Here is a 17248-nt window from a genome sequence, read left to right as displayed (position 1 = left end):
GGAGGGCTCGGAGGAGCAATTGCCCCTGGCGGCAGTATAAAAATTAGGTTTAGGGGCGGCAAAATATTGAAATGGTCAAAAATGTAAAATGAAGGTTAGCCCCTGGCGGCAATATTTGTTAATACGGGCCTGGTCGCAACCATTTAAAATTTAAATAATAATGTCCAAGATCTAACGTTTACCTAGTGTTTAGACTTTTTTAATAACAAAACACTTAAGAGCCACCAAAATTAAAGATATTACCCAATAGATTGTTATGCTTTTTCAATTTTTTAAAGAATGATTTTTAAATAAAATAACAATTATAAGACATACCTACAGTACGAACATCCCAATATTGTATTTATTATTAAATACTAATATAAATCTATAAAATAAAACACAAATCATATTTTTATTCAACTTTTTAATAAGATTAATAATCAATTACAAATGAGTTTTTAAGCATTAACTTTCATAAATTTTGTGTTTGAACGTAGTATCATTATGGCATCTAATAAATTGGCTGATAAGGATGTACGTAGATCAGATAATATAAACTTTATTCCACTAAAACTCCGTTCAACACTAACCTGAAAAAATAAAAAATAAAAAATTCCACATGAAAATACAAAGTATTAACAATATTGTATATACCTGAGTAGCGGGTACGGCAAGAACAATATTTGCTAGCTTATAAAGATCAGACTTATCATGTTTTTGGGATTCCCAGAACGCAAGTATGTTTGTTTTATAATGTAGACGCTCTACATTTTTAAAATTATGCAAACTAGTGGATATATCATTTAAGATATTTGTTTCACTACGATTACTTGCAACAGATGTTTGTGATGACAAAAATAATTCAAATCCATCATCAATTGTTTCTGCAGTATTATCAGGAGAATCAATAACATTGGCTAAAAAAAAATTATACTATTATTTACCACTACAAGTTAAAATAATTGTTTTATCAATCTGTGTTAACCTATAGCAGAGTTATTGACATCATCAGTTTGACATACATCTTGTATCTGAATCATACATTTCCATGTTTTAATTAAATGATTAATTCCAGTATTTTTGTCAGTTTCATTTAACATGCATTGGTAACGTGGATCAAGGAAAATTGCTAGAAAAAAAGTTTCAAATATTGAAATATAACTAAATACTAAATATTATGTAGACAAATTATCCTGCAGAAAAAAAAGCAATAATGGTGAATGTGTAAACTGTTATCAGGACTCGTGTGCACAAACAATGATATGTTTTCTTTTAAAATCTAATTTTTTAATATATAAACAAAACAAATATATAAGACATAAGTATATCTAAAATTTTAAAAGTTTTTATTAAGAACAAATAATGTTTAAGTCAACAGCAGCACCAATTCACCAGTCTTTAAATTATTTAGAATATAAGGAATATATATATTTAGAATATAGTCATTGTATATGACTATGACAATTATTATATTTCATCAAACAAACCTGCCAAAAAGATTGGATTCTTTAATAATAGCACCTCACGCTGTTTCATAGATTTCAAAATTTGTTTAGCTAATATTGAACCGTTAGACTGGAGACCATGTGATGCTTTAAGCCATACTCCAAAGAAGTCACCGAGGTTTATGTCCTGCTTTTGAAGAGCAAGAGTAGCTATTTTAACAGGCATTAATGCATCAACCTATACACAATAAATATATCTATTAGTTACTAATATAATCAAAAATTAAAAACTTTTATTAAGGTAGTATAATATAGGATATGGTCTACACTTTATAAATGGGCAATGAACATATTATAATAGTTTGATATTCTTTTTTCATTAATTTTATCATTACTAAATTTAGAGTTATTGGTAAAATAGTGTTGCCGATTGTTATATTAGCGATACCTATATCCAAAGTTTATATTAAATATATACTACTCTATAATATTTGATACCCACTAATAAATTATAAGATATTTATTAAAAATAAAAACTTACAATGCTTTGAATAGAATCCCATTCACTTTTTTTTAATTTGAGTTCAGTATTAGTGCTATGGTGGGTTTGACAAAACTCTTTCAACTCTAATAATCTGAATAACATATTAACGACAGAGTTCCATCTTGTTTCGTTATCTATTATAGCATATTTGAGGTTTTTTCTTTTTAGCCAAGTGGCATACTTAGGAGTTCTCAATTTTTTCACCACCTGGTTTTGTAAAATAGGTAAATTATGAGCATAAATAAAATCATCAAACCAACATATTATACTATACTATGTAAAACTTTTAAAATTATACTATTATACCTTTCTTGCTTGAACTATGCAACTGGTGATTGGTGCGTTTTTAAACCCATCTAGAATACATAGTTGCAAAGTATGCACAGCACATCGCACACATGAGGTTATAGGTGAAGGACATAAGGCATCAAACACATCATCTTCAAAAGATTGAATAGATATGGTAGCTTCATCTGTCAATTTTAAAATTTTATTTATTTATAGAAGATACCCAGTCATTTCACAAAAATTTGTTTTATGATTTACTACTATTCAGTATTTATTATTTAAGTGTGTGCGGTAATATGATAACTACCTACTCAGTATAAACTGAAATTTTCAATATATAGCCTATAGGTATATTCATTTTATTTTTACATTTAAGTTACCAACATCTGACTCTTAAATATAAAACGGGCTTTGTTTATTTTAAAATACAAAGCTACTTTACCTTTAAAAATATATTAATTTTGTTTGTCGTGAAAATATTTAGACCACACTTTTTATTTATTTAATATATTATGTACTAATATATATATATATATATATAGGTTATATAATATGAAATATTGGGTATACTCAGAGCTGTAAATATTAAGTACCTATATAATATATGTATTAATCAGGGCCGGATTAAGGTTTTTGCCGCCCATAGGCTGAAATAAATTTACCGCCTAATTTTCATAGGTATTGATATTTTACTTCTGTAAGTGATACGTAAAAACTCTCCACACCTAACCCCATATAAAAAATGATCATTAATAAAATAAAAACATAAAATAAATACTATTATTATTTATTAATGAATGAAAACTCTTTAAGCATATTACAAAAAAAAAATACGAACAAATAATTATTTTTCATATTCTTCAGATTATAGTCTTACGTCTTGATTTTTTTTTCGCAAAGTCTTCTATGATGTCGTCATATGATAACTGATTAGTTAATTCATGTTCAATACTTAGTATAGCAAGTGCATTTAATCGATCCTGTGACATCGTTGATCGGAGATAATTTTTTATTCTTTTCAAGCAAGAAAAAGAACGTTCAGCTGAACAGTTAGTCACCGCAGTAGATGTATATATTCTGAGTGCTATTTCGATGTTGGGATATATTGAAATTAAGTTTTTTTCATGTAAAATTTGAAGAAGTTTGGGAACATTGTTTTGCTTATCGTCAGCCAGTTGTATTATGTGTGCTTTTAAATGTAAACATTCATTGATTAATTCATTTAAATCCATATCATCATAGTATATTTCATTAAGTTGTGTAGCTCCTTTAACAATATCATCATGTGATAGACGTTCGAGCATGACAATAAAAGCAAATGGAAAAAAAAAATTTTGATACGCAGCTCTTCTCTTGTTAAGTTCATTCAATAAATGATCTAAATAATTACTAAAAAGGTATCAATTTTAAATTTTTCTCTTCCAGAAGTAATTAAATCATTATGTCGAGTTTCATCATAAAAAATTGATTTAATTTTTTTACGAGTTTTTAAATCTTTATATTCTTTTGTAACAGATTTTTCAATTGCTTTTTTTTCAAATTCATCAAAATTTTCACGAGTATTTGTAATAAGTTGAATTAAAGAATCGTAAAGCTCAACCACAAGACCACAATCTATTTCAACTTTTTGTAACTTCTCACTAACTACATTTAATCTGTTCAATAGAAAACCCCATAATATGGACATAAAGCAAGTCTCTAATGATTGGAGTTTATTTAATAGTCCTTGTGATTCGTTTCGAGTCATATTATTTTCTGTAGTAGCATTCATTATATATGTTAAGGCATTGATAATTTCAGACCAATTTTCATTTATACTCAAACAAGCTGCATCTCTTGATGACCATCTTGTAAATGATGGATGTTTCAACGTATGAGTTCCCGGTTTCAAATTATTACTGAGTATTTCCCAACGATGAGTTGAAATAGTAAAAAACGTAAACAAATGTTGCATTAATCCAAAATATTTAACTGCTTCTTTTGAACTATCTACAGCGTGCGTTCCAACTAAATTTAGCGAATGTGCCGCACATGGAACAAAATATATTAAATTATTTATTTCTTTAACTCGTGCTTGGAGACCTGAATAACTGCCGGACATATTATTAGCGTTGTCATATGATTGTCCCCTACAGTTGGACCAATCCAAACCGTAACGTTTTATGAGATCATTGACTACATCAAATAACTCTGCAGACTTATGACCCGCTTTTGGTATAAATTCAAGAAATCGTTCAACTGGTAGACCTTACACTTACTGACGTAATTACTTCCTTACTAAATAATGTATTAATTTTTGGGACATTTTCTAAAGCCAATCTTTGTTTTTTCCAATTTTTCCTTGGCCAATTTCCTATATTTGTCTCCACTTAACTTAGAACGTTTCATTTTTATAGTCAGGTTGATCTATAATAGTATATCATTTGATATTAAATTAGTATGTTTAATAAATAATAATAGAATAATAATGATAGTATTTAATATTAAATTCGCAATTTCGTATTGATATTTAAGAATTGATAAAATGCATAACTCGTACTATTTTATAGTAAAACGCTTATTAATGATAAAACCTACATAAACTTTAACGTATATTAACTATTAAGACATTTGGTTTTAAATTTGTTACACTAATTTATTGTTAAAATAAAATAATTAATTGATACAATAAAGTACATACCTTAAGGCTTAAGAAATCGCTGCTTTATAACAAATGCAAATGAACGACCAGTCAATTTCGTTACGGCGTGGTGTATAACAAAAAAATAAACCTAGTACGAGTATCTTATAATTTAGATATAATATTTGAGACGTCATCGCTTATCGCAGAAATTTCCCCACATTGTACATTACTACTATAATAATTATTATTATTATGGGATACGGGTTTTAATGCTTCTTTCCTTCACGATTTACTATTATAATAACATAATATACGTTCAATTCCGCGGCCTATTCGCCGTGCCATTATCGCAACGAATTTCCGCCCGGTCGACTATTGTAATATATATATATATATATTGTTATTTGTCATATATTTCTGTTACACCCTGCATACCATTTTAGAACCTTAAAATATATTTTCTTATACTTTATAATTAATAATATTATTTCATATATTATATTATTGCATGTTTTTATAATTTATATTTAAAATTAATATCTCAACGTAGTTTTTGGGTCACACCAAAAAAAATTTGCCGCCCTTCAAAATTTGCCGCCCTAGGCTTTAGCCTACACAGCCTAAGCGGTAATACGGTCCTGGTATTAATTATATTAAATACAAAAATATTGCTTATTTATAGTTATTATATATATTACAGGTGCTAATTATTTTATATATAGAGACATATAATATAGAGTATAGACAATAATAATATATAGTCCGCAAAAATTGGTTGTCGCAAATTTGTTATAGGTATTGTTTTAATGTTTTATAATAGCTAATACACAGGGTGATTCTTTTATCATAAAATAGAATCACCCTGTATATATATATGTATTTTATGATACGAACAAAATACATAGCTAGTTATAGAACTTATATTTGAAATAGAGACTGACCCTAATTTATTGGTCTCTCTTGCTCAGAATATTTATGGAATACAATATATATTATAATATATATAATGGTTTATAATTTATCATATTACTTCTAGTCCATATCACAATAACTATTATATTTATATTTAATAAATTGTAAATATACCTACATCACTATCATGAGTCGAGGCAAGTAGGTGACTGGCGAGTTCATTGACTGCTTAACAGCAGTCAACATGCTAGTCCAATACAGTGTCACATACATAGTACAACTATACATTATATACAATACTATATAATACTTATATTATACCTACTTTATAATATTTATATTATACTTTATAAGCTTATAGCTAAACTGTACTCCTTTTTTGTTTCATTAATTAATTTAAATATTATTAAATATCTATTGATATAAATATAATCAGCCTAACATCCCTATATTATAATATATATATATATATATATATATATATATATAAGGTATAATATAATATATAGATAGTAATGCAATAGTATTTAAATACTCGATATTTTCCAAACGTTACATTATATGCACAATTTTTACAGTGTACCCTATACCGATAAAATGCTGATAAATATTTAAAATAATTATAGCTACATCAGTAGTTACAAATTACAATTAATATATACATTACATATTTGAATTTTAAATTTTAACTATGAATTAATTTAATTTAACTTATTGTTGTATTAAATTGTACAATAAATAGTAATATTAAATAGGTACAAAAACAGTAAAATATGAATAAAAACTGGAATGTATAATTAATAACTATCTATATTATTATGTAGAATAATCTTACCAATATACCGACATAAATAGTTTCCTTAAGATAGATACAGCATACAGCTAATAATATTTACCATATTTATCATACCTAGGCAATACAAAATTATTATAAAGTTAAAAGAAAATTTTCCGAAAAAAAAAATAAGAAATACAGTTGAATTTTTAAGAGTTTATTAATAATTTAGGAAACAATTGAATCATTTATTTTGCGGGGGCTATTACAATTATTATTTTTTTTAAATTATATATATATATATATATATATATAATAGGTGTATATATAGAAATATTACATAATAATACAATAATCATATAAAAATAAATGTAGAAAAGGTAATATGAGCTTAAGCTTTAAAATAGTATTTGTCTGTTAATTATATTAGTTATTTCCAATCCTGTCTTCCAAAGAAAAACGAATAACCCGCTACAGTTGTCGTGTATGGTCAGTGCCGTATTGCGGGGGGAGGGGGAAATTGCCCAGGACAGCAAATTGAGCAGACTTGGTCGTTTTCTATAAATATTTATAAATTATTTTTAATTTAATTAGCCATAAAGCCATAGTTCAATATGCGACCATTATCAATGTCTTTTTTAAGAAAATATATTAATTTTTAATATTCACAATTATATAAATAGTTTAAAAAAAAATTAATACATTTTACAATTTTCTTTGATTATTTTGTTATTCTTTGCTATTGAGAGTACCTATGACATTCAAAATTCTGAGGCAATAATTAGATTTTTTTCCAGTTGATAACAAGCCGAGAATATTCGTAGTGTCCCCCAGGCCCCAGCACACGGATCGTTCAGCTCAACAATGTATTTTCTATAAATATGAGAAATAGGATGTGTGCCTTAAATCTAGACCAATATTATTTTAGATTCTGCAAGCGGAGCGATGAATTTATTAATTTTACAATAATTGTGTTTTTTTGTGTATCTATTTTGACATAGTATACACGATAAGTAGGTATAGTTTAAATACAAATTCAATGATTTTCAACTTCAATATCTTTTCTGGCAGGAAAGTGAATCTAGTTGGGACTTTAGAGAGCTAAATATGAAAAAATGAAGTTTACAAAATCGTCGAGAAAACAAAAAAAAAAATTAAGGAAAAACTGAAATTTTTAAGCAAAACCATGCAGTTATCGACAAAATGGATTTTCGTTTTTTTGGTGTTACTATAAACCTAATAACTATAGCCTACTTAACATTTTCACTAATGTCTATACACAATTACAATTTCAAAATATTTCGATTTTTTTTTAGCTATTTATAGGCAAAAGAAAATTTTGATTTTAATTTGTTTATTCTTTTTAACTGTCGGTAAAAATGTTGTCATAGTCGTCATCCCGTTATTGCAGCGTACATATTTTTCATCGTTTCTTTGATTTTTATATACTTAAATATAATAAAGTAAGTAAATTTTTATTCAAGTTCCACTGCGTGCATAATTTTTTCTTATTATTATTCCGAACACCAGCAGCCCAGTTTTACTTCTGGTATTTTGTGATATTTGAAGCAACTATACTCATTCATATCATTGTGAGGTCAAACATAGTAAATCATTTATGCCTATAGGCTATAAGGCTATTAAATAATATCTCATAGTAGGTCTTGCATTGTTACCTATTATTATAATTACTACATTATCGTCATACTGGCTTGGGGTTTGACACCGATTAGATTAAAAAATCTGCTTCTATCGGCGGTCGTGTGTCACTGTTGTCGTGGTAAACGTCACCGCTAAGAGGGTGCCAACGCGGAAGTCCCCCAGCAACTTCGTAAGTTCTGTGAGAGCCCGTCTACAAAGGTCGTCAACAAAGTTTAATAATAAAAAATGTGGTCTGACTTATGTGCGGTTCCTAATCACAGGCGCGGATCCAAGGGGTCATGCCCCCCTCCCCCACGTAGACTGGTGAATTTTCTATTATATCTATTTTCAGCAGCCGATAAAATTGTCGATGTTTCGGCCGTGTCCGTTTTTACCGGTCGCCGTCTGGGATTTAAGTAATAATAATTGCCTATTATAGGTTATATAGTATGTACAATATTTTTATCAGACTTGGGCTGAAATTTTATTTAAGATTTATTTAAAGATCCCCCCCCCCCCCTGTAAATATGTTCTAGATCCGCGCCTGCCTAATCATTGTACCAGACTGATTCGATCGGAGACTCTCTTCCCCTCTAACTATTGTGTACCTACCATCTTAAATTCCATTTGATTTCACCCGCCATCATTAGTCATTGTCTTTATGCACATTAAGTTGCCTACTCGAGAAATCTATAAGGGTTGCCGATGAGTCGTGGGGGACCAACCGGACAATAATTTAGGCGTCAATTATATTGCTCTCTGACACAGTACCTAGCTTATCTAGGATTTTTTCAAAGGGGCATATTTTCATAAACGTTAACAGTTATTGAAATAGGTAAATGACTAATGAGGATTCTTCGTTAAGGTGCCTCGCTATGGCATTGATTTAAGGAGAATCATATAGGCAATTTCTAATCTCGTCGTCGCCACCTGAGATCTATATGTTAGTCGTAAATGATTATTAGTGTGTGTGGCGTCCATGTGGGCCAATAATTGACCATAGCCACGGAGGCCTCTCGCACGCACATGTCAGTATGTAATATTGTAATCATGAAAAAAAGTTTATTTTTCACTCAAACACACGATTCTAATTCCAACAATACGTCGCAACGATTACCTCGATTTGCATTCTGACAAAATATTCTTTTTTTCTGCTGCACCGCAAATAGTCGTAAATAATATGTGATACAATTTATTGTGCAGTCACCGTATGCATTATTTCAACCTGTACTTGCAGCACAAAACGGACGGTGCACCAAGTCATTATAGTTATTTGCTTTGCTAGTCTGACCTATTTTAATTGCTTAATTGCTAAAACATAATATTATTTTCCCATAATATACTACATATTATAATATAATATTATAAAATTATATTATTACGGACGGTCTCGTTCAATCGTTTTTCGTTATATTCAAATTCAATACATACTTCATACACTGTATAGTACAAGCCATTAGGTACTCTATTATAGCGACTTACTCAATACCTATAACTGTACAGCAGATTGGTACTCAGTGGTTACCAACTTTCCCCTTTTTTGTTTGTTACTTGAACCATAACTGTCAATATATACGTGTGAGCTACCGCACACGGCCTTATTTTTGTAATTTTTTGTATCACATTTTAGTACAGCAGACATACACGTGGCTACAGTATTAATAATAATTATATTTAGTACATTATACTAATAATAATTTGTTTTAATTATATTACACGTTTTTAGAGCGTCGTGGTCGTGATCGAACGCCCAAAATTAAATTGTCGTGTTTTCAACATGACGCGTGTTTTTTCTATATGAGCAACAATAATTCGTAGACTTAACTGAGACAAACAAGTCCACCACATCACAAAATATATAGTGACAAATAATATAATATGAAGATTTGATGTTTAAAACAAAGATATTAAACGAAGGAGTTTTCACTTACATTTAGGTATTTGAAATTAGAAACTTCAATATTGTGCCATTGTATTATTGTAAAGCACAATATTGTCAATATGACATTTTAAAATATTAAGAAATACCTACCAACTCTTTATAAAACCCAACAATTTAGAATTGTATATACCTAAGTGAATTTGTAAAATGCTGCTGTATTCAGTGTTGGCCTGGGATCTAAAAGGCCCAGGAGGCAAATTATTCAAAGTGCCTCTCAAAAATACCAAATCTCAAAAAAATAATTTAAAAACGTTTTATAGATATTTATCACATAATATGGATCGATATATATATATATATATATAATACTAGCTGATCCCGTGCACTTCGTTGCCCGTTAAATGTATCAATTCTATATGACTCAAACTTTGTTCAATTCGTTATTTAATATTCGGTGTATGGTGTTCAAAATTCATCTTAACTTTTCCGTTGCCCCGAATAAAAATTCTGAATCGCAGCAGTACATTATAATCAAGTAGGCAATTTAACTGCAGTAAATCACGGACCCCGTTCGGTTTGTACGTATGATTTAACTCTAAAGTATCAAAGTTATACCAAGTTTATCGTTTTTACTAGTTAAATTATAAAGTTACGTACAAACAGCACGGGGTCCGCGATCTACCGCAAGTAGATTGCCCACATGATAATATACTGCCTCGAAACAGAATTTTTATTCGGGGCAACGGAAAAGTTAAGATAAATTTTGAACACCATGCACCAAATATTAAATAATGAATTGAACAAAGTTTGAGTCATATAGAGTTGATACATTTAACGGGCATCGAAGTGCACGGGATTAGCTAGTTATATTATAATTTTTATTTAAAAAGTAAAGCAAATAGTTGTTTTTTTATTATTATTATATAGCTTAAAAACCCATCATTGCTTATAGACGCATAATAATAATACTGATTGAATGTGTATACAATAACAAATTGTCGATGTATATAATAAATGGTTTGTTTGTTCTCGTGGCAACGAATTAAAACGATTCACTATAATTCTGGATTGAAATTTCTAGAACGAATCATTTTATACGACGTCACTCATGGAAACCATTTATAAACAAAAATGTCCATCTGAAATCTCAAAATTCCCGTTTGAGCACCTTCCGGGGTTGGTCCTCTCCCTTTTTAAATTAGCCTATCTTTTAAGTTAGACCAAATTACACACAGTGTAAAAATTTCATCAAGATCGGTCCAGTAGTTTCGGAGTTTATCCCGGACAAACACGGGACACGAGACTTTTATATATAATATATAAGATATAGTCATATAATATCGATCAAACATCTATGATTATAATATTATTATATTATTATTACCACAGACTAATAGATATTATGATTTTAGTATCATTAAAATAATAAAATGTATATTATATTATTATTATAAAATTATTTAATGCATCCAAACGCATACCACTGGGCTTTATAATATAGTAGGTACATTTTGGTAAATAATTTCATTTATTTCTTGAAAAATACGGGCCAGGCCGACAACAGCCTGTATTGCGCCTACGTATATACTGTCTTTGAATTTTGAGAACGGCATGTACTAAAATATGGCAGTATTGAATTTAATATTTATTATTATGGCTGCAATATCTACTAAATATGAAAAATGCCATTTACCAGCGTATTACTGTTGCATTCAACACATTGCACAAAATTACGTTTTATTCAACGTAAGATGGCCACAACTCAAAATATTATAGCAGTCTTGTTTTGACTTCTAATTTGTATGATTAGTTGGATGAATTAAAAATCTAAATATTAAATATGTTATACTATACCATAATGACTCTTTTGGAAATTACCTAGTTAAAAATTGAATAATGACACCGACAAATTGTTTTGGTGAAAATTTATAATAAAATGAAAAATTTATATTTCATATGGCATGCTTGCATTACATAGTTGCATTTCATAGATAAACCTCGTTTTACACTATCCGAATGCATTCGTATCTTAAAATTGTTAAAATTGCTGTTTTATTTTGAGCGAATAAACGGGCGGGACGTGCGTGTTGGAATGTGCCTCGTGTAATGTGCCTACTAACGTACTTCTGATTATTGATAATAATATAATGTACAATATATCATTACATAATAATATTATAGTATGTTAGTATGATAATATAGTACTCGGCCTCTTGTCTCATAAAACTAGAACGTGTGGCCGTCACGGACCACGGTATATTATCTATTTTAAGTACAGAAAAAGATGTTACAAATAAAAGTATCAAATAACACCGACGAATTATTCGATAATTAATATTGCATATTAATTATTGTTCGTTCAAACCCGTCACAATAAATATTAAATAATATTAATTCCGAAGAAATGATTGATAAATTTGAAAGAAAATAGTTTTAAAACCATTTTTTATTACAATTATTTATATTTAAATGATAGAGATTTTAATACTGTAATTATAATGAATTAATATGTGTACAAATATTTGCATTTTTACATCATTTGTAGTTTTGTATAATATGTTCTAACCTTATATAGCGATCGAATATTAATTTTTAGATTTTTATCGGTGTGATAAATGTATTGATTTCATACAAAGTTTTCTGTATTTTTTTGTGTGTCTACAGTGTACCTAATCTGTATAGACTGATGAGTGATGACTATGACAAAAAGCAATATTAATATGTCATACCAAGTATCATACAATACCTATACTAATACATAGGCTGGCTATATATGGCTATACATTCGACACCTATATAGGCTGTAATATTATACAACAGCAAAGAGGTTATTGCACCTAATTACTTGTACATTTATTTTAGCAGAACCATATTTTAGCCGACAAATTTTTTATCTGAATTTTTTTTATTATTATTCCCCCGCATCGCTTAATAATAAGAGCTCAATAGTATTTTAAAAGTATGCACTTAACATTGGTGCCTTTGGTACCGTGTATGGTGTGTATTGATAATGATACATAGGTTTATGATATGTGATATGGACAGTAAATGTCCCGGTCAGAATGGTCATTTTTGTCTTATTCATATACATATTTATACATTCATATATATATTCAAAATTCTATACATATTATATTCATCCATAAACGAGAGAATATACCTATAAACAAAACAAAAAAAGAGCACTTAATATTCGGTATAAGTAAAATAACACTAAAAAATGTATGCAAAAATTAATAAAAATACAATTTTGTATTTGACATCAGGGAAGTGTGAAACAAATTGTATTTTACTTTGGATATTCTAAGTCCTAATTTATTACTAAAAAAATACATTTGCGAGAATTTCTGAGCCCTGAAACTTAGTTAGAATTTATTAGAAAAAATTAAGACGTCGCGGGACACCTGGCAAATGTGAAACATCAAACATTTTCTTTTGGTATTAATGTTGAAAATTGAAACTCCACGGTCGACATCTATAACATTGCCTTGCAGGTCGCTGGTGTCAACTACTCGTCCACAAGTATAGTATTCACTTTGACGGTTCATAATTTTGATTGGCGATGAGATAACGTTTTTAAATATATTATAGGCGATTAGAATCTAATGGTAAAATTGGTTTTTATTTTTTATTTATTTTTAGTGTAGGTATGTTATTATTTTTTACCCGAAATGACGATGTCTTCGAACGCCGATAACAATAACATACCATATATTATAGTATAATATACTCTAACTCTATTATTGTTGTTACGTCTGGAGGTATACAGCGTGTCCCTTCAATGTACAGAATGATTGATAAATATAAAATTATTTTCATTACTAATTATTGAATTTATTTTTGAAATAAAAATTATTAAGAGCAGTACCATCAGTATTTATATTTTATTTACTTTTACTCTTTAATTATTTATATAGCAATAAGATTAATTATTATTAATTATATACAGAGGATATATTATACAGATTGCAGAGCGCGGGTCGCCGGTACCGACGCATAGTCGACCGGACGTATTTTTGGCGCGGCGATACGGACTACGTGCGCCGATAATAGCCGCGGAGCTCATAACGTGATAAAGATTAATACGTAAGTTATTATAGTTATAATAATTATAATAATAGTCATAGAAAAAATCAAATTTTATTTGGTTTATTTCGAAAGCTCAAACACTCCACATAGTCATACTGTGTAATTATTTTTAAGTTATAATCTGATATTTTGCTATTGATATATAGTTCCTCCCTAGTATTTGGGCTAGTGCTAGTCATGATACAAGTCTTACTACAAACGCTTGCGAAAGTATAAATAATATGTGGACCATATCTACACATTATCTACATATTATTAATTTTTATTATATATTTGGACCAACTATACCCAACTATACGTTTAAGTCGTTTAAGTCCTAATTCTGAATAAACGTTCGTGTGGGAACTTACGTACGGGTGTAATTTTTTCCGTATGTACCCGCTTACCTGCTATGTTTCGTGTGGGAACTTACTAAACCCCAGTCCATAGACCTATAATAGACCTATATTTTATAGGTCTATATGGGTACACCTATACAAAACTGGAGGGGCGCTAAAATTACTAAGATTACTAATTATTTACGATCATCTGTCATACCTATATAATATATTATTATTATTGTTGTTTTAATGCAAACATATACTACAACAGTGAACGGTGTAAGTCGGTGTACTCGCAATACAACCGTGGCATAGGTATGAGGGAAAATTATAAATTTTGTTTTTACGAAACACAATTCATCATAAGCAAATAATCGGATTGACGGCAGTTATAGACGCGTTACACAGCGCATATACTCCGTGATATACCTATATAATTAATTTATAGTTATACTATAACGTACGCGCTGAGATTAATATATCGTAGAAAAATAAATTCTCTGCTCAGGCGGAATAATTGAAACGGATTTGTAATTAAGTATATATTATATTATAATAATATATATGAAAATACTATGTATATTATAGGTAGGTTATATGTTGTGCTATATGATTATATCATTCTCTGCCTGGCTAATCTCCGTATACAATTTTACATTGTATCTATAACTGCAGTTATTATTTATAATATGAAATAATAATATTATATTAAATTAAATAACTGTATACCTACGCTCCGTCGACGTTAGTATAAGAAATTTATTATTTTTTTTTTTGCGGTCTCGCTACGAATTATTTGCAACTTGGTCAGTATAAATATATATAGGTAGGATATTAAAATAGAGCGATGAAAAAAAAATGCACACTGTCTACATATATGTATTATAACAGAACCTAATCATTATTTATTGCGTATTTTGATTTAGTTATACATTACAATTGACTTTCTTTATTAATTCACTACCAATAAGCCTCGGGGACTATAGAATTTAATGTACTTCATCTTGACCGTATACATGCGATTATCACTTTTTATAGTATCAACTAGTTACAATTTTAATAAACTATATATATATATATCTATGTTATTGTCACCAACTAGTTATCTAGTCATCGCAGCAATTGAGTCAACGTAAATTAGTTTTCTTCAATCCAGCTGCTGTATTGTATGTCTGTATAATGTCATTCATGTATTAATATATTTTATTTTTGTCTATAAGACTGCGCCTAACTCTATGTCCCGAGTGACCGCGGCAAACGCGGCGAAAAACAAAACAGCTTGATTTTTGCCGCGTTTGGAACAGCGTGGTCAAAATATAATTCGCCCGCACTCTCCGCGGCAAAAATCAAGCTGTTTTGTTTTTCGCCGCGTTTGGAACAGCGTGGTCAGAATATAATTCGCCCGCACTCTCCGCGTTCAACGTGTTCACGCAGGACATAGGGTTAGTCTTACGCTATGTCCTATGTGAACGCGGCGAACGCGGAGAGTGCGGGCGAATTATATTCTGACCATGCTGTTCCAAACGCGGCAAACGCGGCAAAAATTAAGCTGTTTTGTTTTTCGCCGCGTTTGCCGCGTTCGCGTGGGACACGGCGTTATGTGTGTCTTTCAAAATTATCTTATTTCATAGGTATAATATTCGTCGTTTAAAAATTCCTTGATGCAATATTGTCACATCATTTTATTTATTTACATAAAAAAAATTACATTTGCGGTACACACAGACTGCACGCGGTGTCACTGTGCATCATATTATACGATATACATAATAAAAGTATAAGTATAAGTAAGTACATAGGTAGGTACCTATTATAATCTAAAAACTCGCGAGTGCTTCATAAGTGTTAGTTATGTCATATAGTATAAATATTATATAGGTACTATATCATAATTTATGAGTTTAATATATTTTTGTAATACGCGAATGGTTTAAATATAATCAATATATAGGTACGCATTAAATATTATGGGATGCACGTGCACACAGTGGCAAAAATAATTATTATATACTGTTTATGTGTTAATAAGCAAAAATATAATATATAGGTATTATACCGGGTGGTTTACCGTATTTTTTACCAATTATAACGTGTTTCGCTAATTGAAATGAGATTTTGAAAAACTATTACTATACTTAGTCATAATTATTATTTTAACTTATTACATATTTTGGTTAACCCCCCTTCGCCCTGTAGGTAGACAGGTACGTAAGAGGAATCACCCTATATACGTACTAATAATAGTCTGATGAACAATTAAAATGTTTACTGATTTTCATTTCTTCGTACAATCTAGAATCTAGATGTCAATTATAGTTTCAACACAGTTTTATCACAAAGTGACTTATAAAATCTTACGTACTGTATGCGAAAATAGGGCTAACTATAACAACTTTAACAGCCCTCCCAAACATTTACTAAATTTTTTAAGCTTATTCAATTTTATAATAGGTAGTATGGTTTTAGGCTTCAGCCTCCCCAAATCTCAAAATTATCGTGAGTATACCTAACCAAACATAATATTTTTTAATGTTATCCAAATATGATTTCTCCCGACAATTGTATGTAGGTACATTTAAGTTAAAAAAATACAAAATATGGCACAAATATGCAAATTCAAACTTTGTATTTAATTTCACCATTTCATAAGACAAATTTATAACTTATCTAAAATAATCTACGACCACTACAATACAACATGCAAGCAGTCCCGAACCCTATAAACAATATATTTATTAGGGGGGGAG

General features: G+C 29.3%; 1 protein-coding gene across 1 annotated transcript; it reads right to left on the bottom strand.

The window, feature by feature from the left end:
- Window positions 1-422: 422 nt before the first annotated feature.
- Window positions 423-4360, bottom strand: LOC132953587 (uncharacterized). The gene is made up of 8 exons (XM_061025970.1): window positions 3817-4360; window positions 3137-3637; window positions 2278-2444; window positions 1969-2178; window positions 1470-1665; window positions 968-1111; window positions 637-899; window positions 423-572 (listed from the first exon to the last, which is right to left on the bottom strand). The coding sequence occupies exons 1-8, from the start codon at window positions 4358-4360 to the stop codon at window positions 441-443; spliced, it is 2157 nt and encodes a 718-aa protein (XP_060881953.1). The 3' UTR covers window positions 423-440.
- Between the last annotated feature and the right edge of the window lie 12888 nt (window positions 4361-17248).

Source organism: Metopolophium dirhodum, chromosome 1, assembly GCF_019925205.1.
Source record: "Metopolophium dirhodum isolate CAU chromosome 1, ASM1992520v1, whole genome shotgun sequence".
In the NCBI taxonomy this organism is placed as follows: domain Eukaryota; kingdom Metazoa; phylum Arthropoda; class Insecta; order Hemiptera; family Aphididae; genus Metopolophium; species Metopolophium dirhodum.
This window is presented reverse-complemented; position numbering and strand designations above follow the sequence as displayed.

Excerpts from the sequence above, each read along its gene's own strand:
- LOC132953587 (XM_061025970.1), bottom strand. The coding sequence starts at position 4,360 with ATGTCCGGCAGTTATTCAGGTCTCCAAGCACGAGTTAAAGAAATAAAT. Across the intron at positions 2,445-3,136 it reads TGCGAAAAAAAAATCAAGAC|ATGAAGCTACCATATCTATT; the intron begins GTAAGACTATAA and ends TAAAATTGACAG. Across the intron at positions 573-636 it reads TTGCCGTACCCGCTACTCAG|GTTAGTGTTGAACGGAGTTT; the intron begins GTATATACAATA and ends TTATTTTTTCAG.